General features: G+C 45.7%; 4 protein-coding genes and 1 pseudogene across 12 annotated transcripts in view; 3 read left to right on the top strand and 2 right to left on the bottom strand.

Annotated features, from left to right (window-relative positions):
• The window catches only part of MORN3 (MORN repeat containing 3), a 330,245-nt gene that overhangs the window by 25,731 nt on the left and 279,701 nt on the right, over window positions 1-24,813 (top strand). The gene's annotated exons all lie outside the window — the stretch shown is intronic.
• BCL7A (BAF chromatin remodeling complex subunit BCL7A) overlaps window positions 1-24,813 on the bottom strand; it is a 237,214-nt gene that overhangs the window by 109,870 nt on the left and 102,531 nt on the right. The gene's annotated exons all lie outside the window — the stretch shown is intronic.
• CFAP251 (cilia and flagella associated protein 251) overlaps window positions 1-24,813 on the bottom strand; it is an 85,007-nt gene that overhangs the window by 49,644 nt on the left and 10,550 nt on the right. For 6 of the 7 annotated variants that reach the window (XM_050747877.1, XM_050747876.1, XM_050747875.1 and 3 more), the window contains 5 exons: window positions 21,013-21,153; window positions 18,555-18,664; window positions 8,783-8,894; window positions 8,458-8,538; window positions 1,385-1,462 (listed from right to left, as the gene is read on the bottom strand). In XM_050747877.1, the coding sequence (XP_050603834.1) occupies window positions 1,385-1,462; window positions 8,458-8,538; window positions 8,783-8,894; window positions 18,555-18,664; window positions 21,013-21,153 (522 nt within the window). The remainder of the gene's footprint in view (window positions 1-1,384; window positions 1,463-8,457; window positions 8,539-8,782; window positions 8,895-18,554; window positions 18,665-21,012; window positions 21,154-24,813) is intronic. The other variant, XM_050747879.1, reaches the window with a different exon arrangement.
• Window positions 17,482-17,989, top strand: LOC126930711 (pancreatic progenitor cell differentiation and proliferation factor). Of its 2 annotated transcripts, XM_050748208.1 has the most exons (2): window positions 17,643-17,775; window positions 17,813-17,904. In XM_050748208.1, the coding sequence occupies exons 1-2, from the start codon at window positions 17,643-17,645 to the stop codon at window positions 17,902-17,904; spliced, it is 225 nt and encodes a 74-aa protein (XP_050604165.1). The 2 variants fall into 2 exon arrangements, with proteins under 2 accessions (XP_050604163.1, XP_050604165.1); XM_050748206.1 differs by having other exon boundaries at window positions 17,482-17,989.
• The window catches only part of LOC126930677 (40S ribosomal protein S3a-like), a 265,438-nt pseudogene continuing 263,968 nt past the window's right edge, over window positions 23,344-24,813 (top strand). The window contains exon 1 of the transcript XR_007717650.1: window positions 23,344-24,191. The product of XR_007717650.1 is annotated as a 40S ribosomal protein S3a-like (transcript). The remainder of the gene's footprint in view (window positions 24,192-24,813) is intronic.

The following is a 24,813-nucleotide window of genomic DNA, read 5'->3' as shown; positions in this document are numbered from 1 at the left end:
TTAATCATAACGTGTACAATTAATCATAAAGTGTACAATTCAGTAGTGTTTCATACATTTACAATGCTGAGCAACCATCTAGATCCAAGACATTTTCATAACCCCAAAAGGAAATCTCCTACCCATTAAGCAGCTACTCCGTCTCTCCCCAGGACTTGAAAACCACCAGTTTCCTCTGTATCTGTGGACTTGCCTATGCTGGACATTCCATAGAAATGGCATCATACAACATGTGACTTTCATGTCTGGGGTCTTTCATTTAGCATCATGCCTTCAAGGCTGCTCCATGTCACAGCATGTATCAGTACTTCATACAATAACATTCCATTGTATGGACAGGCCACATTTTGTTTACCTAATCATCAGTAGATGAACATTTGGCTTGTTTCTACCTTTTGGTTATTACAAATAACCATATAGCGCTGCTGCTGCTGTGAACATTTGTGTAGAAGTATTTGTTCGAATGCTTCTTTTCAATTCTTTTACATTTTACCTTGGAATTGCTGAGTCACATAGTTATTCCATGTTTAACTTGGAACGTTTTTTGTTTTGTTGTGTTTTGTTTTGTTGAGACAGAGTCTCACTCTGTTGCCCAGGCTGGAGTGCAGTGGCACCATCACCATCACAGCTCACTGCAGCCTCAAACTCCTGGGCTCAAGCAATCCTTCAGCCTCAGCCTCCTGAGCAGTTGGGACTACAGGTGTGCATCACCATGTGCTGTTAATTTTTTTAAATAATTTTTTGTAGGGATGAGGTCTTGTTATGTCGCCCAGGCTAGTCTTAAATTCCTGGCCTCAAGTGATCCTCCTGCCTTGGCCCCCCATGGTGCTGGAAATACAGTCACAAGCCATTGTGCTCAGCCTCAATGTTTTTTATTCTCATGATTTGGCCCTGTGTCAGTATATGTATCACTAATCTGTTTGCTAATTCCTTTCTAAAAAGGAAAAAAGACCAAGGTCTCAAAAAAATCTGTATTTTAGAGCCACGTATGGCTGGCTCACCCCTCTAATCCCAGTTACTTGAGAGGATAAAGTGGGAAGATCACTTGAGCCCAGGAGTCTGAGGCAGCCTGGGCAACACAGCAAGACCTTGTCTCCAAAAAAACCACAAAACTTGTATTTTAGTCTTGTTAAATAAATTCAAATAAACATTTGCCTCATTGCTTTAATAAAATTTAATAAATAAAATTGAATTATTTGCTTCTGATTTAATACGCTAATTTCAAATGGGATTAAACACTATAATTAAATAAAAACATTTTAATATATATTCATTGCTTCTTAAGTAGAGATACTATATTGTTACATTACTGAAACATTCGTACTCAAAGAATGAACACATATTTCTACCCACATTTAAGACAAATCAAAATATTTCTACTTACCCATGCATAATATATTGCCTGTGTTTTACTATTGCTCACCAATTCTTTATTATTTGTTGGGTTAAAAGTAAGGTAGCTCTGAAATATAAAGTATGAAAATACATTAATGATAAACTTTCTGTTTCTGGTTAAGCTGAATGTTAAAATTAAATAATAATTTAATTTATTATTTAATTAAATTATTAAATAATAATTGGTATTACAGGAGTAGTAATACCAATTATTACTTAATTGGTGGCTCACTCCTGTAATCCCAACACTTTGGGAGGTCGAGGCGGGCAGATCACCTGAGGTCAGGAGTTTGTGACCAGCCTGACCAACATGGAGAAATCCCATCTCTACTGAGAATACAAAACTAGCCAGGCATGGTGGCGCATGCCTGTAATCCCAGCTACACGGGAGGCTGAGGCAGGAGAATTGCTTGAACCCACGAGGCGGAGGTTGTGGTGAGCAGAAGTCGCGCCATTGCACTCTAGCCTGAGCAACAAGAGCAAAACTCCATCTCAAAACACACACACACACACACACACACACACACACACACACACACACACAAATGAGTAGGAATATAAAACAGAAAAGATACAGCATTTGGTAAAAAATAGGAATATCATTTAAATACTGGTGAGTAAAATAAACAGTGTCAAATGTGTTCCCCTTCCAGTCTGATCTATTATATTTCATCATCCATAAATTGGAACAAGCTTTTCTTTTTTTTTTTTTGAGCCAGAGTCTTGCTCTGTCGCCTAGATTGGAGTGTAGTGGTGCCATCTCAGCTCAATGCAGCCTCCGCCTCCTGGGTTCAAGTAATTCTCCTGCCTCAGCCTCCCGAGTAGTTGAGACTACAGGCATGTGCCACCATGCCCAGCTAATTTTTATATTTTTAGTAGAGACGGGGTTTCACCATGTTGCCCAGGTTGGTCTCGAACCCTACCTCAAGAGATCCACCCGCCTAAGCCTTCCAAAGTGCTGGGATTACAGGTGTGGGCCACTGCACCTGGCTGTAACAAGCTTTTCTGACAGTGATCAATTTAAAATAATAACAATAATAATAATAAAATAAATTGGAACAAGCAAAAGTAAACCGGTATTCACCAATAACCTTTATTCTGTATCCTTTTAAAGACTGCTGCATATACATTTCTAAAGTTGACAGGGCCACACAGTATCTTGGAATGAATGCAAGATATTGGAAGGGGATTCTAATTCCTGCCAAGATGGTGAATAGCATGGGCTGCTGGCTCCCTTCCCAAAAATCAACCCTGCAGAAACTATGGAAGTGAGGGAAACTTTAAACACACAAACCAAACAGTCACAGCAAGAACAACAAAGCAAGCTCTTCCTGGGGAGCCACGGGGTATGTGTTTGAAATGTGCATGGGAGGTGGGTGGCTACAGCCTGGGGTGAAGGGCTACAGGAGACAGCACTGACGGACAGGCTGGAGAAAAGCTTTTTAAGTTCCATTTCTACCATTTCCACCCCGTCTCCACGCCTATTCCTTACCTATCATTTTCCAAACATTTTATGAACGTTACATACCACAGGAGTGTAAACTGCCAATGCCAGTGTTTGAGAATTCATATCAGAACAGCACAAAAGCCCGGGCAGGGTAAGGAATTGGCAAAAGCAAGTGCATGAAGCAGACTTCACAAAGCCTGAAAATCAGCCTCAAACCACCTCAAGCTCTGATTAAGCTGAACCACTCTGCTAAGTGCCTTTAAGAAGCAAAAGTCAGTCTTCTTTGGAGGAAGTCATCTCGAGCCTCAAATTTATTGCTACACTTTAAAAAACACAACATCAGGCATTCAGTAAAAAATAGCAAGGCATATTAAAGAGATGCATCCAGGCCAGGCACTGTGGTATATGCCTGGAATCCCAGCACTTTGCAAGGCTGAGGCAGGAGGATTGCTTGAGGCCAGGAGTTCAAGACCAGCCTGGGCAACAGAGCAAGACCCTATCTCAAAAAAGAAAAGAAAAGAAAAGAAAAGGCTGGGCACGGTGGCTCAAGCCTGTAATCCCAGCACTTTGGGAGGCTGAGACGGGCGGATCACTAGGTCAGGAGATCGAGACCATCCTGGCTAACACGGTGAAACCCCGTCTCTACTAAAAAAATACAAAAAACTAGCCGGGCGAGGTGGCGGGCACCTGTAGTCCCAGCTACTCAGGAGGCTGAGACAGGAGAATGGCCCGAACCCGGGAGGCGGAGCTTGCAGTGAGCTGAGATCCGGCCACTGCACTCCAGCCTGGGCGACAGAGCGAGACTCCGTCTCAAAAAAAAAAAAAAGAAAAAAGACCCATCCAAATGACTGAAAACCAAGGGGAAAAAGCAATCGGCAGAAAGAAGCCACAGGAGATCCAAGTATTGGGGTTGTTAGACACAGACGTGACAATCACTGGATTAACATGCAGGAAAGTAGAGGACAAGATGGGGAATCTCAGCAGATAGCTCTACTTAAAAAAGGAATCAAATGGAAACTCTAGACCTGAAAAAATGATTTAAAATGCTCAATAGACAGTTTAACAAAAATTTAGATATAGCCAAAGAAAGAACGAGTCAGCAGGAAAGGAAGACAAATTATAGTAGAAAACATCCAGACTGAAGCAGAAACAGATGAAAGGATAGAAAATACAGAAAAGAAAATAAAAGACCAGTGGGACAAGACCAGAAAAGGTCTAACATATATGTAATTGGAGCCCCAGAAGGAGAAGAAAGAAAGAATGTGGCAGAAGAAATGTGTAAAGAGGTACTGGCTGAGAATTTTCCAAAACTGAGAAGAGATATAACATCCCAGGTTCAAGAAATCCTAAAGGATAAACTTTACAAAAATCAACAACAGGCCAGGCGCGGTGGCTCAAGCCTGTAATCCCAGCACTTTGGGAGGCCGAGACGGGCAGATCACGAGGTCAGGAGATCGAGACCATCCTGGCTAATACGGTGAAAACCCGTCTCTACTAAAAAACACAAAAAACTAGCCGGGCGAGGTGGCGGGTGCCTGTAGTCCCAGCTACTCAGGAGGCTGAGGCAGGAGAATGGAGTAAACCTGGGAGGCGGAGCTTGCAGTGAGCTGAGATCCGGCCACTGCATTCCAGCCTGGGCAACAGAGCGAGATTCCGTCTCAAAAAAAAAAAAAAAAAAAAAAAAATCAACAACATACCCACATCCACATAGACACATCACTGAAAAGCTGCTGGGGTTGGTGCAGCAGTGGCTCACGCCTATAATCCCCACACCTTGGGAGACTGAGGTGGGAAGGTCACTTGAGCCCAGGAGTTTGGGCAGCCTGGGCAACACAGCGAGACCCCATCTCTACAAAAAAAGAAAAAAAATTAGCCAGGTGTAGTGGTGCTACCTGGGAGGCTGAGGTGGGAGAATCACTTGAGCCTAAGAGGTCAAGGCTGCAATGAGTGGTGACTGTGCCACTGCACTTCAGCCTAGGTGATGGAGTGAGACCCTGTCTCAAAAACAGAACATAACAACAACAACAACAAAATCCTGCTGAAAACCAAGGGAAAAATCTGTAAAAGCAGCTGGGGGCCAAAGAGAGAGACACACAACATTCAAAACAGGGATTGACAGCTGACTTTTCAACAGAAACAGTAGAAACCAGAAGACAACAGAATCACATCCTTGAAGATATGAAGTGCTAAAAGAAAACACTACCACTCTAGAATTCTATACCAAAGGAAAATCTCCTTCAAAAATAAAGACTTGTCCATGAACATTCACAGCACCTTTATTTTTAATAGCCACAACCAGGAAACAACCCAATGTCCATGAACAGTGAATTAATAAGGTTACATACCTATTCAATGCGCTACTATTCAACAATAAAAAGGAATACACTACTGGTACGTGCAACAAAAAAACTGAGTGAAAGAAACCAAAGCTCTCTGTAAATGGAGTCCATTTATTATACATGAAATTCTAGGAAAAGCAAACTGATGAACAGTAATCAGGATGGTAGACATTAGGAGATGGATGGAGGAATCAGATCATACCTTGAAGGCCACATGTCATGGAATTTTAATGTTATTCTGAGGACAATGAGAAGTTACTGAAGGATTTTAAGTACAGGAGTGATGCAATATTTTAATTATTTAAAATAACTCTCTGGCTGGGCACAGTGGCTCACACCCGTAATCCCAGCACTTTGGGAGGCCAAGGCAGGCGGATCACAAGGTCAAGAGATCGAGACCATCATGGCTAACATGGTGAAACCCTATCTCTACTAAAAATACAAAAAATTAGCCGGGCATGGTGGCACGTGCCTGTAGTCCCAGCTACCCGAGAGGCTGAAGCAGGAGAATCGCTTGAACCCAGCAGCAGCAGGTGGAGGTTGTAGGAACCGAGATTGCACCACTGCACTCTAGCCTGGGTGACAGAGTGAGACTCCATCTTAAAAAAAAAAAGAAAATAAAGAAAATAAAACAAAACAAAAAACAGTCTGACTGCTGTGGGAAGATTGTTAGAGAGTGAAGAGAGAGTGAAAGCAGAAAGACCAGCAGGCCAGATGGTGCAGGTAGAGGTGACTGTGGCCTGGACTAGGACGGTGGCAACAGAGGTGGAGAGATGAGGGAAGATTTTAGGGTATGTCTCGGAAGTAAATAGCCTTGGGAATAGATGACAATACCCAAGAAGAAAGCATAGCAAGAAGAGGGCAGGGTGTGGTGGCTCACGCCTGTAATCCCAACACTTTGGGAGGCTGAGGTAGGTGGATGGCTTGAGCGTAGGAGTTGGAGACCACACTGGCCAACATGGCAAAACTCTGTCTCTGTAAAAAATTTAAAAAATTAGCTGGGCATGATAGTGTGCACCTGTAGTTCCAGCTACTCAGGAGGCTGAGGTAGGAGGACTGCTTGAGCTCAGGAGGCAGAGGCTGCAGTGAGCTGGGATTGCGCCACTATACTCCAGCCTGGACAACAGGGAGACCCTGTCTCAAAAAAGATTTTTTACGTTTTAATAATTTTAAATTTAAATCACCATGTGTACTCAGCAAGGTTGCAAGGTACAAAATCAACACACAAAAATCAGCTGTCTTTTTATACACTAGCAATGAACAATCTAAAAAAGGAAATTAAGAAAACAAATCCATTTAAAATAGCATCAAAAAAACACAAAATCCTTAGGAATAAATTTAACCAGGAGGTGAAGACTTGAGCTCTGGAAATTACAAAACATTCCTGAAAGAAATTAAAGAAGACATAAATAAATGGCGAGGTGTCCCATGCTCATGGATTAGAAGACAATGCTGTGAAAACGATGACACCACCCAAAGTGATCTACAGATTCAATGCAAAATCGCTATCAAAACCCCAATGGCGGCCGGGCGCGGTGGCTCAAGACTATAATCCCAGCACTTTGGGAGGCCGAGACGGGTGGATCACGAGGTCAGGAGATCGAGACCATCCTGGCTAACACGGTGAAACCCCGTCTCTACTAAAAAAAAAAAAAACACAAAAAAACTAGCCGGGCAAGGTGGCAGGCGCCTGTAGTGCCAGCTACTCGGGAGGCTGAGGCAGGAGAATGGCGTGAACCCGGGAGGCGGAGCTTGCAGTGAGCTGAGATCCCGCCACTGCACTCCAGCCTGGGCGACAGAGAAAGACTCCGTCTCAAAAATAAAAAACAAAACAAAACAAAACAAAAAAAAAACCCCAATGGCGTTTTTTGCAGCAACAGAAAAACTCATCCTAAATAGCCACATATGGTTGGTGGCTACTGTGTTAGCACAACCTTAAGGAGGAAGAAACATTTTTTTAGGGGCAAGAGGAATATTGGGGGGAAAGGAAAGAAGATGGACATATGGCTGCATAACCATATTTCCCTGGCTGAGTCTAGTCACCCAAACCCTCTGGGATTTAGATCCTGCAAGTCAGGCATGTACTTATCACCGTGCCTGGCACAGAACAGGTACTCGATAAATGTATGACAAATGAAGCATGCAAGGATGAATGAGACAAGTCACAACAGCAGGGAGCAGCGACCCAGGAAATAAGGAGACCTGATGGAAACTTACTGGGTGCCCTTGGCAAGTCACCTCATGTAAGTTGGGAGCAATAATAATAACTTCCCTATACTCCTCAGAGTTAGTTTTACAAGGTTCGAAGCAGTTAAAAGCACACTTATAGAATAAGAAAGACTGCCAGGTGGGTGATTTTAGACAAAGTATTTAATAATTAATGGTAGTATTCCACAGATATTAATATCTATTTTGCTAGCATGTTTGCATGGATTATGTGAGATAATGTAAGTAAAGAATTTAGCAGACTCTGGAACATAAGTGCTTGAAAAATATTAGCTATTATAGTCAAGTAAAATGAATCAGGAAATGAAAGGGTTTTTAAAGCTCTACTGAGGCCGGGCGCGGTGGCTCACGCCTGTAATCCCAACACTTTGGGAGGCGGAGGTGGGCGGATCACCTGAGGTTGAGAGTTCGAGACCAGCCTGACCAACATGGAGAAAACCCATCTCTACTAAAAAATTACAAAATTAGCCAGGCGTGCTGGTGCACGCCTGTAATCCCAGCTACTCGGGAGGCAGGAGAATCACTTGAACCTGGGAGGCAGAGGTTGTGTTGAGCCGAGATCATGCCACTGCACTCCAGACTCCAGCCTGGGCACCAAGAGCGAAACTCTGTCTCAAAAAAAAAAAAAAACACTGTTATGCAGCATAACGCAACTCCCCTGAAACAAAAAGTAGGTTTTGGCCCAGCATCAGTGGAACTTTGTTTTTGTTTTTTTGAGATGGAGTCTCACTTTGTCACCCAGGCTGGAGTGCAGTGGCATAATCTTGGCTCACTGCAACCTCTGCCTCCCAGGTTCAAGCAATTCTTATGCCTCAGCCTTCCAAGTAGCTGGGACTATAGGCATGTGCCACCACGCCCAGGGAATTTTTGTATTTTTAGTAGAGACGGGCTTCACCATGTTGGCCAGGCTGGCCTTGAACTCCTGACCTCAAGTGATAACCCACCTCAGCCTCCCAAAGTTCTGGGATTACAGGTGTGAGTCACCACGCCCAGCCTGGCCTGGCACCCATATAACTTTAGTTGATGTTTACAGGCTCCAGTGGAACTCACCTGAACACCGTACTCTTTGGGGAGTTCGAGAGTGCATGCTGGTGTTTCTACTGCCAAAGTCCACTTCCAGATGCACACCTTCTGTAGGTGACAGCAGAGAGAGGGGCATGAGAAGTTCTTTGAAGTCTGCTAAAGTAACTTACACCTCTTGTGGTGACCCCAAAACTTCAAGTAACTAAGGACAGAGGCCCGGACTCTGTGCTGTGGAGTCTGGTCTTTTGAGAACATCACAAACATCATGCAGCCTGAACAGAGCTGCCCATGGGGACACACTGGACAGGTCGGCCAGCTCGCTGAAGTTGACCCAAAGGGCCAGGGCCTTTACCTGGACTTCAGCATCTGAGATGGTTGCCAGATACTTGGCGTCATGGGTCATGGCCATGGCCCTGATGCCGTTCCCTTCGGGGCAGCTGTCAAATATTGTGTGCACAGGAATACTGCAAAACAGGACAAGGTGGGTGACACTTGCTGAGGTCTCCCTGGCTTCCCAGAGAGGCCCAGGGCAGGTCTGAGCTCAGCCCAAACCTCTCCAAAACAGAACAAAATGTGATCTATCCATACAGTGGAATCTTTTTGAGCCATAGAAGGGAATGAAGCACTGACACATGCTATGATATGACATGGATGAGCCTCGGAAACGATGCTAAGTGAAAGAAGCCAGGTTCAAAAGGTGCAGAGTGTACGAGTCCACTCATATGAAATGGCCAGAATAGGCAAACCCATGGAGACAGATAATGGGGTGCAGGGTGTCCTTCTGGGGTGGTGAAAACGTTTTGGAACTAGATAGAGATAATGGTTGCATAACAGTGTAAATGTATTAAATGTCACCAAACTGCAAGCTTTAAAATGGTCAGTTTTATGCCATGTGAATTTAACCTCAACAACAATAGTAGTCAAGCCTAACTCAAGGCAATGGGCCTGCTGTTTGCCCTCTTCACAAGCTCTAGTTTCTCATTCACAAGGTACCAGGCACTGATTCTGTGCCAGGTTGTGCCTGGCAGAAAGGATGTAGTATGAAAAGATGACTAGGACAACATCCCAGCTCGCAGGGAATCAGGCACTCTCCTGCATAGGTGGGAATGCAAAGGAGCAGCACCTTTCTAGAAGCAGTTTGGCTGGATCTATCAAAACCTTCAATGCATACACCCTACCGCCCAGTCACTCCACTCTTACGACTTTTTCCTAGGGAAACCATGGAAAAAGTAAACAAAGGTCAATGAAAATTCATAGTCATCGTGGTACTACTCTAATAGCAAAAATCAAACAACACAAATGTCCCTTAATATACCACACATGAATTGTTTGAAAAGATATTATAGTATAACCACATGATAAGAAACTAGGTTGGGCACGGTATTGCACACTGGTAATCCCAGCACTTTGAGAGGCTGAGGAGGGTGGATTGCTTGAGCTAAGGAGTTCGATATCAGCCTGGGCAACATGGCACAACCCTGTCTCTACCAAAAATAGAAAAATTAGCCAGGCATGCTGGCATGAGCCCGTGGGCCCAACTACATGGGAGGCTGAGGTGAGAGGATCACTTGAGTCCAGGAGGTGCAGGCTGCAGTGAGCCAAGATCATGCCACTGCACTCCAGCCTGGGTGACAGAGCAAGACCTTGCCTCAAAAATAAATAAATAAATAAATAAATAAATAAAATAATAAGGCCAGCGTGGTGGCTCACACCTGTAATCCCAGCACTTTGGGAGGCCAAGGCAGGTGCATCACCTAAGGTGAGGAGTTTGAGACCAGCCTGGCCAACACGGTGAAACCCCGTCTCTACTAAAAATACAAAAAATTAGCCCGGTGTGGTGGCAGGAGTCTGTAATCCCAGCTACTCAGGAAGCTGAGGTAAGAGAATCACTTGAACCGGGGAGGTGGAGGTTGCAGTGAGCCGAGATTACATCATTGCACTCCAGCCTGGGCAACAAAAGCGAAACTCTGTCTCAAAAAAAAAAAAAAAAAAAAAAAAAACATAAAAATTAAAAATAGAAATAAAAATAAAAACTTTGCTGCCTTCAAAAAGAATGAGGTAGATTGGGAAAGTGACCACAATTTGTGAAAAAAGCAAATTGCAAAACAATTGCATCATCCTAATCGTGTGTGTGTGTGTGTGTGTGTGTGTGTGTATTGAAAAAACTCCAGAGGAACAGACTGCAAACTGTAAGCAATGGTTCCTCTGGAGATGGGGTTTGGGTGAGGAGGAACTTTTATTTTTTGCTCTTACACTTCCATACTGTGTTACTGACAAGACCTTAGAACTGTATGATTCCGACACAGCCTTGAAATACCCAGAATTAGATGACACGTAAGTATCTCAGACAACCAAAGCACAGAAGCAGTGGAAGCGAAGATGGAAGTTGTAATGCTTGGGTTGGGGGAGGTCCACTGATTCCCACTGGAATGAAGAGAGGGTGGTAGCAAGACTTAAACCAGGAATGCAGGCCGCATGGTTCTTTTCTTTTTGATTATGGAGTCCTAGATACAGTGAAGATAAACAGGCCTCAGTACGTCTGTACGTCACACCAGGGTCCCAACTGGCTGGCATCAAGTCTGTGTCCCAGCTGAGGACTTCTCTGGTTCTCTGTCACTTGAGAAACTTCATCCCACTGAGAAGTAGCCCCAAAAATTCACCTGGGAAGGCAATCCCAAAGTGACTGGAAATAACACAGTAAAGTCCTTAGTGAGAAAATGTATCTTATCCTTGGAGATACTTGGAATTGAATATAGAGAAGATGAAGTCAGTCAGACCTGCATTATTAACATAGTTGTGATAAGAGAATTTGTTCATTTTTTAGGAATTTGTAATGTTTAAGTGAATTTGACATACCTCAGAGTTGCTAACAGATTAGATTTGTAATGCTAATTTAAAATATGTAGTTGATTTAGATTTGTGATTTTAAATTAAAATCGTAATAGGTTTATAGGCAATATTAGAACACTTAAGGAAACTTAAGATTTACCATATTTATGTCTAATTTACTAGATTTGCAGTAATTAAGTACTATGAAAGATTTGTTTGTTAATCAGACTACTAAAAAACTTAATGAAACTGAGTATCTTAAATATCAAAATGCAGTTTTAAATGTTTAAAAGGAGTTAATAACCAAATGTGTAAGTGGGGCCAAACATTAATCAAAGCCTCCTCAAAGGTGATTGCAAAAATATGCTAGATTTATAAACAGAGTAAGATTTTTAAGTTGAGCGAAAAACTGGAGGAAGAACTACGGTTTTTAATTTATCACTAATAAAATGAATACTAATCCTAAAACCAAAACAGCCTCTGAATAATCTTTTCTGGGTCCCAAAGTAATCACTTGGGATATCATAAAATTCATATTAACATAGCATTTGCATTATTAACCACAGATATGCTTTACTGTGCAATTTTTTTAAAAAATCACTGCCCTCAAGTGGCTTCGTGTCTAGTAGAGACACAGTTTCACAAATAAGGAAAAAACAGCAGCTCAGCATCATAACGGAGCAGCTCTGTGTGGTGAAGGTGTCGGTCAGCAAAGGCTTCAGAGACAAGACACACCTGAAGGACTCCGACTCTTCTGCTGGCCGACTTCAGGCTTCTACTGCATGAGATAATACCTTTTCCTTGTGGTTAAGTTGGATGTGCCATTACTTGCAGCTGAGAGCATGTTAGCAGCTGCAGACGGCTACGTGTGCAGGCAGCAGGCATTTCACTTTCTGGGGGAAGTGTCTGCACGGCCCTAATGCAGGGTGCGTGTTCCCTGTAGCATAAGCTGATCTGACAATGGGCAGTTTCTAAAGGGTTTTAATCAGGGTGGCAACACAATCAGATTTACGTTTGGGAAAAGATCACAGCAACCATGTTGTGGAGAAAAACAATATGAAGATATCCATATACATGTGTTTAAAACAAAAGCAAATGTTTTGGAAGGAAACACATCAAATTGATTACCTCTAGAAAGAAGACTAGGATCGGAGATGGCAGCCAGTGCTTTCCATGAAAATGTATCGGTTTTCATTAATTTTTTTTTTTTTTTTGAGATGAATTCTCGCTCTGTCGCCCAGGCTGGAGTGCAATGGCACGATCTTGGCTCACTGCAACCTCCGCCTCCTGGGTTCAAGCGATTCTGTCTTAGCCTCCCGAGTAGGTGGGATTACGGGCACCATTATGCCCGACTAATTTTTTTTTTGTATTTTGTCTTCTGTATTTTTGTAGAGACGGGGTTTCCCCATGTTGGCCAGGCTGGTCTCGAACGCCTGACCTCAAGTGATCCACCCGCCTCGGCCTCCCAAAGTGCTGGGATTACAAGCGTGAGCCACCATTAAATTTAACAGTTTTCTATTAAAATGTCCTAAAATCATTTTTTAACAAATTAAGCAGATGAGCCGGGCATGGTGGCTCATGCCTGTAATCCCAGCACTTTGGGAGGCTGAGTCAGGCAGATCACTTGAGCCCAGGAATTCGAGACCAGCCTGAGTAACATGGTGAAACCCCATCTCTATTAAAAAAAATACAAAAAAATTGCCGGGCGCGGTGGCTCACGCCTGTAATCCCAGCGCTTTGGGAGGCCGAGGCAGGCGGATCACAAGGTCAGGAGATCGAGACCACGGTGAAACCCCGTCTCTACTAAAAATACAAAAAATTAGCCGGGCGCGGTTGTGGGCGCCTGTAGTCCCAGCTACTCGGGAGGCTGAGTCAGGAGAATGGCGTGAACCCGGGAGGCGGAGCTTGCAGTGAGCCGAGATCGCACCACTGCACTCCAGCCTGGGCGACAGAGCGAGACTCCGTCTCAAAAAAAAAAAAAAAAAAAAAAAAAAAAAAAAACCAAAAAAATTAGCTGGGTATGGTGGTGTGCACCTGTGGTCCCAGCTACTTGGGAGGCTGAGATGGGAAGATCATCTAAGCCCAGGAGGTAGAAGTTGCAGTGAGCTGAGATTGTGCCACTGCACTCCAGCCTGGATAACAGAGTGAGACCCTGTCTCAGTAATAATAATAATAATAACAATAACAACAACAGATGAGGCTGGGTAGAGTGGCTCACAGTTGTAATCCCAGCATGTTGGGAGGCCAAGGCAGGGGATCACTTGTACCTAGGAGTTTGAGACCAGCTTGGGCAACATAGGAAGACCCTGTCTCTACCAGAAAAACAAAAAAAATTAGCCAGGCTCAGTGGCATGTACCCGTGGTCTCAACTACTCAGAAGGCTGAGGTGGGAGGATTGCTTGAGCCCTGGAGGCCAAGGCTGCAGTGAGCCACGATCACACCACTGCACTCCAGCCTGGGTGACAGAGTGAGATCCTATCTCAAAAACACAAAAACAAAACAAAAAATCAGATGAAAGAGCATACATTGTTTGGTCTATCCATACAATGTAATGTGATTCCGCCATAGAAAGGACACGTGCCACACCACAGATGAACCTTCAAGCATGATGCTAAGTGAAAGAAGCCAGACACGAAGGCCATGTGTTGTAGGGATGTGAGATCAGAGAAGCCACAGGAAATGAAGTGTTAGATGACACAGAGAAGTCAAGTCACATGAGGATCAAGGTTGGGTAATGCGATCCTCTGGAGGTCACTGGTCACCTGCGGGAGAGCAGTTTCTGTGTCCCCCACTATAGAACATTAAACAGCCGGGCGCGGTGGCTCAAGCCTGTAATCCCAGCACTTTGGGAGGCCGAGACGGGCGGATCACTAGGTCAGGAGATCGAGACCATCCTGGCTAACACGGTGAAAACCCGTCTCTACTAAAAAATACAAAAAACTAGCCGGGCGAGGTGGCGGGCGCCTGTAGTCCCAGCTACTCAGGAGGCTGAGACAGGAGAATGGCCCGAACCCGGGAGGCGGAGCTTGCAGTGAGCTGAGATCCGGCCACTGCACTCCAGCCTGGGCGACAGAGCGAGACTCCGTCTCAAAAAAAAAAAAAAAAAAAAAAAAAAAAAAAAGAACATTAAACAGAACTTCTTCCTAACCTCCTCACGCATCTGGACTCACTTGTTAAAACTCTTCCCTCCCACCCATCTACCCAACTAAGCCCTAACAGTCTTGTCAGTGAATCTGACTGCTCTCTGCCTCAGGCCAGGAGTTAAGAAAGAAAACCCATCTAGGATCCTCTATTATGGTCTGGTGCTGCGCTCCAGCGATCCTCACAACATCCTGTGCACTGGATTTAATGGGCTAAGTGGCCCCTCCAAACTCAGGCCCACCCAGAACCTCAGAATATGACCTTATTTGGACACAGGGCCTTTGTGGATGTAGTTAGTTAAGATGAGGTTGTACTGGACTACGGTGGGCCCCAAATCCAATGCCCAGGGTCCTCAAGAAGACACAGATGGATGCATGGTGGGAATGCCATGGGAAGATGGAGGCAGAGATCGAAGGGATGCGTCCACAAGCCAAGGACACCAAGGGTCACCCACAGCCAGCAGAAGCAAGGGGAGAGGCCTGGGACAGATTCTCCCTCACAGCCCCCAGAAGCAGCCAACCCTGCCGACACCTTGGTTTCAGACTTCTGGCCTCCAGAACTGCAAGAGAGTATATTGTTTGAGGTAATTTGTTACAGCAAGGAAAGTAAAAAACAGTAGACATCATTATTCTTTTTTCACAAATGGGAAAGTTACTTTCTTCTCTGGGCCTCCAAGTCACACAGCAGACCATGGCCGAGCAGACATGGAAGCCCAGGTGGATGCCAGAGCCCACACTCACACCTGCCTCCTGCCACCTGCTCTTTCATGTCCCTCTGAAGTCCCCTGGGCCCCTTCCCTTCTTCCCTTCCAGTTCTCTTACCCAGGCAAGCCACCACCAGTCACATTGCCTGTTCTTATTCCCCCTCTGCCCAGCACGGCTAGACAAGCATCACCACGTTCCCCCACCCACCATCTACTTCAGGCTCATGCTTTTTGTCCCCAACCAGGCCCTCCCTGAAACCCTACAGCTCCTTCCCTTCATTTGGTGGACCTCTACTGCATTCTCATCGATTACACAATGTCATATCCCACAGCCCAAACTACCAGCCCCATTTCCAATGTCCTCGGCAGAACAGACGGCCTCCTGCTTGAGAGCTGTCACACAAGGTGGCGTGCTCAGTCCCGCAGGATCCCCCAACTGCCTCGACATCTTCTTGTCCAGCACTTTGCAAACTATCTGTGGTGAAAGGTATTTTTAAAAAACTTTTATTCCACTGCAGACCAATGCATATTTTTTTTCTTGAGACAGGGTTTTACTCTGTCCCCCTGGCAGGAGTGTAATGGCATGATCATGAATCACTGCAGCCTCAAACACCTCAGCTCAAGCCATCTTCCCGCCTCAGCCTCCCGAGTAGCTGGGACTACAGGCATGCACCACCACATGTGGCTAACTTTTAATTTTTTGTAGAGACAGTCTCACTATGTTGCCCAGGCTGGTCTCAGACTCCTGGCCTCAAGTTATCCTCCTGCCTCAGCCTCCCAAAGTGCTGGGAAGCTCCCAAAGTGCATGAGTCACTGCACCCAGCCCAGATCAAATACTTTCACAAAATAAAAATACCATAGCAAGAACAAATTGCTATAAAAGTTCCCAAAGGCCCCCTCTCATTTTCTGTACTTTCTGTTCAACATAGCCCAGGACCGGCTGACAGATCAGCTCAGCCTGCAGACCACACTTTGAGCAGGACTGCTCAAGCCCACGGAAATTCCACTATTCCTTGTCTGATGCACTATCAGAAAAGGAACCAGAAAAGGTAGAATTTTATGAGTTAGGAAGAAAGGCAATACAGGATGACAACCTTGATACCAGAGAGGCTCTCCATTCAGTCTGCCTCCAGCCGGGGAAGGAGGAGAGTGAGTTACAGAAGCAGATACAAGGAGAGTACAGAACCCCAGCCTTCCAGATCTAGCTCCAGTAGAGAGTCTGGGGGCTGTCAACCTCCCCTCACCACCTGGACTGGTTTATCTGACGTTTGATCGAAGTGAGCATGCCTTTTACCCCCAGGTTAAGAAGGCCACTGTAACTCATTTCTTAGACACCAGAGTGTTTCAGAAGGCCGGTAGGCTTATCACGAGAAAACCATCCGAACAGTCCAGTAGATGGAGATCCTACCAAATCCCTGACCTGTACTCCTCAAAACTGTCAGTCATCAAAAATAAGGGAAGTCTAAGAAATTGCCATAGCCAAGCAGAGCCTAAGGAGCCATCACAGCTAAATCGAATGTGGTCTCCTGGGTGGGATCCTGGATGTTTGTTAATAATCATGTGTCAATCATGTTCATGAATTATAGCAAATTGATCCTACTAATGTAAGATGTAACTAATGTGGGAATCTGGGTGTGGGGTATATGGGAATCCTCAGTACTATCTTCCCAATTCTTCTGTAAATCTAAAACTGTTCTAAAAATAAAAGTCTGTTAATTTAAAAAAGAGAGAAAGAGAGGCCAGGTGTGGTGGCTCATGCCTATAATCCCAGCACTTTGGGAGGCCGAGGCAGGAGGATGGCTTGAGCCCAGGAGTTCAAGACCAGCATGGGAAACAAAGCAAGACCCCATCTCTATGAAAATATAATACAATAAAATAAAATATTTAAGAAGAGGCCAAGCATGGTGGCTTACACCTATAATCCCAGTGCTTTGAGAGGCCAAGATGGGAGGATCTCTTGAAGCCAGGAGTTCAAGACCAGCCGGGGCAACATAGCAAGACCTCGTCTCTACAAAAAAAAGTTAGCCAGGTGTGGTTGCATGTGCCTGTGGTCCCAGCTACTCAGGAGGCCAAGGCAGGAGAATCACTTTATCCTGGGAGTTCATGGCTGCAATGAGCTATGACTGCACCACTGCACTCCAGCATGGGCAATGGAGCGAGAACCTGTCTGTATTATGAAAGAAAGGAGGCAATGGCGGGTTGTTAGAATTAGAGAGAGACTGCAGAGAAACAGCAGCTTTGGAAAGTCTCCCATCATTACTATACCTAAAACCATGGCAGGCAAACAGATCAAAACTGAACATATCCAATAAGAAATGTATGGAACGGGGAGCAGCGATAGACAGGAACACTTGGTAGTAACCATTAAGAACTGCCCAGAAGACCCCGCGCGCGCGCGTCTCTGTCGTGGCGCGGTGTCCCGCGGTCTCCTCTGCAAATGGGCTCCGTGGCTTAGCGTCCCCGTCCCCGCCACCCGTGATCGTGCGCCGAGGCCCGCGAGGGGTTGCCGCCCAGGTCCCACCAGCCAGCAAGCCAGAGCATGGCGGCCATCCCCTCCAGCGGCTCGCTCGTGGCCACCCACGACTACTACCGGCGCCGCCTGGGTTCCACTTCCAGCAACAGCTCCTGCGGCAGTACCGAGTGCCCCGGGGAAGCCATTCCCCACCCCCCAGGTCTCCCCAAGCCTGACCCGGGTCACTGGTGGGCCAGCTTCTTTTTCGGGAAGTCCACCCTCCCGTTCATGGCCACGGTGTTGGAGTCCGCAGAGCACCCGGAACCCCCCCAGGCCTCCAGCAGCATGACCACCGGTGGCCTGGCTCGGGACGCCCCGAGGAAGCAGCCCGGCGGTCAGTCCAGCACAGCCAGCACTGGACCCCCGTCCTGACCTGAGCGGTTACCACCAGCCCGAGGCCTGCGGAGGCGCCAGTCCACCAGAGCCCTTCCCCGCTCCCCGCCCCCGTCCCCTCCCACCTCCCACTCCCCACCCTGTAGACCAGGCGGCTGCAGCAAGCAGACCTTCGCATCAACACAGCAGACACCAAAAAGGAGTTAGGGCCCCGCTCTCTACCGCCCGGCCCTGGCACTCGCTAGCTTTCCTGACATCTGGAACTGTGCACCTGGCACCAAGCGGAAAATAAACTCCAAGCAGCCAGTAAAAAAAAAAAAAAAAAAAAAAAAAAAAGAACTGCCCAGAAGAGGCAGCCTGACCAGCCACTAGAAAATCTGTCCTTGTAGAAGTAATATTTCTCGTTGTAAATGACAGATTTGCCATCTGGGTTATGCTTTGAGCTTGTGTGAGCTAGGTTAATGTGAGTCAGCATAAGCTAGTCTACTGTGGAACGCCAACAAATCAAATTTCTAGGCATTGGCATTACTCATTCTGTCATTGTCACACAGTGGCAGATACTCTACACAAATTTGGGGAAAAAAGAAGTGGCTACACAAAGCCTACCCTGTGAAGGAGTCCCATATAATCACCAGGCAGTCTGGCCCTTTGTCTGCTGTGGCGATCCACCGCCTGTCTTCACTGACACAGAGGCAGGAGATAATATTGGCATGGCCCTATAGAAATGGAGAGAAAATGCTTTGAAACATCCAAGATGTGGCCCAGCCTTGGCCACCATCAGCAAAGGCCAGGCCCCACAGAGAGATCTGAGCTCCTTTCAACGCTCATCTGGCTGGAAATTCTGTTCCTGCTGGCCTTCCTGGGGGTTTCTCCACTTCCTAGTGGGTGATTTTCAAACTTTCTCTCCCTCCAAACACCTGAAAGATAACTCCCCACATGAACAATGGCTCCTAGAGGTCAAGGCACGTGGCAACTCTCAACCTAAGTGGAGGATAAGTATCTGAGCACTCCCCTCCCCCAGCCACTCTGAGTCACGCTGCCAGCCTCTTCTCTCTAGAACACTGCTCACTTCAGGGCTCTGAGCAGCTCTGGAGCAAAAAGTTCCCCATTGGTCTCTCTACTTCCACTCTTTTTGTTTGTTTGAGACAGGGTCTCACTCTGTCACCCAGACTAAAGTGCATCAACACAGTCTTGGCTCACTGCAGCTTTGATCTCCTGGGCTCAAGCAATCCTCCCACCTCAGCCTCCCAAGTAGCTGGGACTACAGGCACATGCCACCGTGCCCAGCTAATTTTTAAATTTTTTGTAGAGACAAGGGTCTTGCTATGTTGCCCAGGCTGGCCTCAAACTCCTGGGCTCAAGTGATCCACCCACCTCAGCCTCCTCGGCCACGGCCTGTGCTGAAATTACAGGCATGAGCCACCATGCTCGGCCTCTGCTTCCACTCTTATCTTCTTATAATCCTTTTGTGCACACAAGAGAGGAATCTTCTGGAAACACAAATGGCAGCACTCCCTGCTGGGAAATGGCCCCTCTTCCCTCCTTCCTTCTCTCTCACCTTCACGGTGCATCAGCCATGCCAGCCTTCTTTCCGGGCCCCACACATAGGCCTGAACACTTGTTGCTCCGTCTGGAATGTTCTCTCCCAGACTGTCTTTGACTGGGTCATTCTCATCCTCCAAGTTTTAGCAGAAACAGCACCTCTTCAATCTCTGCCCACTCAATCTAAAGTTAAGTCTTCTCTTACCCTAATTTGTCTCTCTCAGAGCATTTTCACATCTCCTTTTAATCACTGGTTACAATTTGTAATCATTTATGTGTTCACTTGTTTAACGTCTGTCTCTGTACTAGACTGTAAGCTCCATGAGAGCAGGGAATACATCTATTTTGTTCATTACTACAGACCTATACTCTGAAACATAGCAGCTATAAACTATTTGTGAAACAAATGGATGGTCAAGGCCACTCCCAGCCCTCTGGCCCTAGTGAGGCTGGACTCCTGCCTCCTTCCACTCCAGCACATCTGTGCATCCTGCTCGCCCTGACTATCTGAGCCTGCCCACAGCGATCTCTTCCTTCTCTCTCTGCCATCACCACTGTGCTCACTGCCATGCATTCAATGAAGCTCCAAGGGGAGCTGCCTGGTGATTTCTGCCTGCGTATTTCTGGACTTCTAGAGACTGAATTCCTTAAGTTGCACCCAGACATCTTGAATCCCTGGCACAACACTGAGTATTGACTGGGTCCTTGGTAAATACCTTGTGGTGTTTTTGATCTAGGCATCAGCTAAGGACACTCCTGTAACAACATACGTCAACTGAAAGGGTGATATGGAACAGTTTACCAGGTCAATAAGTAGAAAGTCAGACACCAAGGAATAGGACGCTTGGAAAGGTAAATGATGAAAATGAATTGGGTCCTAAATATCAGGAATGAAGGAAGCAGAGTGCTGTGAGGAGGGCAGGCACGAAGGACAAATCGGGGAGGCTCAGAGAGGGGTGAAAATGAACAAAGCTGCTGAAAGGAGGGAGGGATAAAAGGACAACTGACCTACTTAACACTTTCAAGACAGGAGACATCATTTACTAATACGGTCTTGGGCAAGTCACTTAAATCACTCTGAGCCTCAGTTTCTTCTTCTGTAAAATGGGTATATGAATACCCACTTCTCGGTACAGTTATAAGATGAAAGCCCTTTGAAAACTAGAGAGGTATGTAAGTGTCCGTGAGGTCGGCACCCTGCTGAATAGCTGCCCTTTGTGTTATATCTGTGGAGACATGATCTACGCTGTCCACATTTTTGCAGAAGTGTAAAAAATACAGATGTTTTAAATTCTAACTATAAAATTAATGTCAACTGCTGTTTTGTAAGTTGATTCTGATTAGAAACAGAGAGACAATAAGCAATACCATGTATTTGTAAAGAGAGGATTGCTTTTAGTTCCAAGGAGAGTGGGAAAATATGACAGTGATAGAATGAAGTTAGTCCTTGAGATATAAAACAAAATACCACACACACGTTAAAGACAACTCCCCTGCCTATAGGAAGGAAATCCCTACATACCTGAAGGTGGTGTTGATTATTCCTCAACACGTTGTAGATGATCGCAGTGTGAGCGCAAACATACAGAAGAACTCTCTGCTTTTCCTCTCGAATATAGTAAACAGGAAGAGAACTGTTCCATCCAAACGACCAGGTCATGGTCTGGAAGACAAGGGCAAAACCAGCAAGACATTACAGCATGTTCAGCCCAGAGCTACGACTCCAGGAACTCGCTGGAGGGGAAGGATTTCACATCAACAGTCCAGCAAAGAGGAACCACTTTAAGAAAGTCCTCAGCCAGGCGTGGTGGCTCATACCTGTAATCCCAGCACTTTGGGAGGCTGAGGTGGGAGGATCACCTGAAGTCAGGAGTTCGAGACCAGCCTGGCCAACATGGTGAAACCCCATCTCTACTAGAAATACACAAATTAGCTGGGCGTGGTGGCATGTGCCTGTAATCCCAGCTACTTGGAGGCTAAGGCAGGAGAATCGCTTGAAACCAGGAGACGGGGAGGTTGCAGTGAGCTGAGATCGTTCCATCACACTCCATCCTGGGCAACAGTGTGAGAAAAAAAGGTTAAGATGGCAACTTTAATGTTCTGTGTATTTTACCACAATTAAAAAAAATTTTGGTTAATTTTATGGCATGTTAATTATACCTCCATTAGAAAAGAAAGTCTTCAACAATACACAGAAATAACTTCCTTTTCTTCCACTCCTCAGGACCAAGACTTTGTTCAGTACCAGACACACAGTGAGAACCTAATGTTGTGAAATTCCATTTACTTTCTAAAAGCATGTAGGGTAGACAAGTTACAATGAAGTCATTATGTAACTTTATAAGAAAGGCAAATAAGCTGGGAGCCCTGTCTCATGCCTGTAATCCCAGCACTTTGGGAGGCTGAGGTGGGTGAATCACCTGAGGTCGAGGGTTCTTGACCAGGCTGGTCAAAATGGTGAAACCTCATCTCTACTAAAAATACAAAACTTAACCGGGCGTGGTGGCAGGCGCCTTTACTCCCAGCTACTGAGGAGGCTGAGGCTGGAGAATCACTTGAACCTGGGAGGCGGAGGTTGCAGTGAGCTGAGATCGCACCACTGCACTCCAGCCTGGGTAACAGAGCGATACTCCATCTCAAAGAAAAAAAAAAGAAAAGAAAGGCAATTAATTATTCAGCTTGGGTATTTGTCCCTATGTACTATTTCTACCGGAAGGATAAAGGATGAAGAGACAAAATCTCTTTCGAAAAATTAAAAATTCTGTATTGCCTGGAATAAATCCCAAATTAAAATTTTATGAAATGGGCCGGGCGCGGTGGCTCAAGCCTGTAATCCCAGCATTTTGGGAGGCCAAGACGGGCGGATCACGAGGTCAAGAGATCGAGACCATCCTGGCTAACACGGTGAAACCCCGTCTCTACTAAAAAATACAAAAAACTAGCCGGGCAAGGTGGCGGGCGCCTGTAGTCCCAGCTACTCGGGAGGCTGAGGCAGGAGAATGGCGTGAACCCGGGAGGCGGAGCTTGCAGTGAGCCGAGATCGCGCCACTGCACTCCAGCCTGGGCGACAGAGCGAGACTCCGCCAAAAAAAAAAAAAAAAAAAAAGTTATGAAATGAAAAATTATAAGTACAATAAATCTGACTACTGCTTTTACTTCAATACTAGTTTATTTACTTATGTACTAGTTTTGTGTTCAAAGTTTTTTGGGTTTTTTTTTTTTTTTTTTTTGGCAGGGGACAGAGTCTCACTCTGTTGCCAGGCTGGAGTGCAGTGGCACGATCTCAGCTCACTGTTTACTCCACCTCCCGGGTTCAAGTGACTCTCCTGCCTCAGTCTCCTAAGTATCTTGGAGAGCAGGCACGTGCCACCACACCCAGCTACTTTTTGTATATCTAGTAGAGATGTGATTTCACCATGTTGGCCAGGATGGTCTTGATCTCTTGCCTCGTGATCCACCTGCCTCAGCCTCCCAAAGTGCTGGGATTACAGGTGTGGGCAACGGCGCTCAGCTCAAAGTATTTTTTAAAAATTAAGAATAGGCTGGGCGCAGTGGCTTATGCCTGTAATCCCAGCACTTTGGGAGGCCGAGGCAGGCGGATCACAAGGTCGGGAAATCGAGACCATCCTGGCTAACACGGTGAAACCCTGTCTCTACTAAAAAATACAAAAAATTAGCCGAGCATGTTGGCAGGCGCCTGTAGTCCCAGCTACTCAGGAGGCTGAGGCAGGAGAATGGCGTGAACCCTGGAGGCGGAGCTTGCAGTGAGCCGAGATCGCACCACTGCACTTCAGCCTGGACGACACAGCAAGACTCCGTCTCAAAAAAAAAAAAAATTATTAAGAATAAACCCCTTTCAGCTCTCTGAGCAGCACCATGGCGGTTGGTAAGAACAAGCGCCTTACGAAAGGCGGCAAAAAGGGAGCCAAGAAGAAAGTGGTTGATCCATTTTCTAAGAAAGATTGGTATGATGTGAAAGCATCTGCTATGTTCAATGTAAGAAATATTGGAAAGACGCTCGTCACCAGGACCCAAGGAACCAAAATTGCATCTGATGGTCTCAAGGGTCGTGTGTTTGAAGTGAGTCTTGCTGATTTCAGAATGATGAAGTTGCATTTAGAAAATTCAAGCTGATTACTGAAGATGTTCAGGGCAAAAACTGCCTGACTAACTTCCATGGCATGGATCTTACCCGTGACAAAATGTGTTCCATGGTCAAAAAGTGGCAGACAACGATTGAAGCTCATGTTGATGTCAAGACTACCGATGGTTACTTGCTTCGTCTGTTCTGTGTTGGTTTTACTAAAAAACACAACAATCAGATACGGAAGATTTCTTATGCTCAGCACCAACAGGTCCGCCAAATCCGGAAGAAGATGATGGAAATCATGACCCGAGAGGTGCAGACAAATGACTTGAAAGAAGTGGTCAATAAATTGATTCCAGACAGCATTGGAAAAGACACAGAAAAGGCTTGCCAATCTGTTTATCCTCTCCATGATGTCTTCGTTAGGAAAGTAAAAATGCTGAAGAAGGCCAAGTTTGAATTGGGAAAGCTCATGGAGCTTCATGGTGAAGGCAGTAGTTCTGGAAAAGCCACTGGGGATGAGACAGGTGCTAAAGTTGAACGAGCTGATAGATATGAACCACCAGTCCAAGAATCTGTTTAAAGTTCAGACTTCAATTAGTGTCAAATAAAAAGTGCTAATTGTGGGGAAAAAAAAAAAAAAAAGAATAAACCAACTGTGGCACATCCAGACAATGCAATATTATTCAACAAGAAAAAAAAAAAAGGCTAACAAGCCACAAAGAGGTATGGAGGAAAGTTACAGGCATGTTGGTAAGTGAATGAAGCCAACTGAAAAGGCTGCATATTACATGATTCCAACTATATGACGTTCTAGAAAAGGCAAAACTATGGAGACAATAAAAAAATCAGTGCGGCCCGGCACAGTGGCTCACGCCTGTAACCCCAGCACTTTGGGAGGCCGAGGTGGGTGGATCATCTGCGGTCAGGAGACCAGTCTGGCCAACATGGTGAAACCCCCCGTCTCTACTAAAAATACAAAAAATTAGCCAGGTATGGTGGTGCGTGCCTGTAATCTCAGCTACTTGAGAGGCTAAGGCAGGAGAATTGCTTGAACCCAGGAAGCAGAGGTTATAGCGAGCTGAGATCACGCCACTGCACTCCAGCCTGGGCAACACAGCAAGACCCTGTCTCAAAAAAAATTAAAAGATCAGTGGTTGCCAGGGCTCAGGGGAGGAAGGGAAGGATGGATAGGTGGAGGACAGGGGTTTCAGGGCATAAATCGATTTGTATGAT

This window comes from Macaca thibetana, chromosome 11, assembly GCF_024542745.1.
Source record: "Macaca thibetana thibetana isolate TM-01 chromosome 11, ASM2454274v1, whole genome shotgun sequence".
Taxonomy (NCBI): Eukaryota; Metazoa; Chordata; class Mammalia; order Primates; family Cercopithecidae; genus Macaca; species Macaca thibetana.
This window is presented reverse-complemented; position numbering and strand designations above follow the sequence as displayed.

Excerpts from the sequence above, each read along its gene's own strand:
- LOC126930711 (XM_050748206.1), top strand. The coding sequence starts at position 17,643 with ATGGCGGCCATCCCCTCCAGCGGCTCGCTCGTGGCCACCCACGACTAC.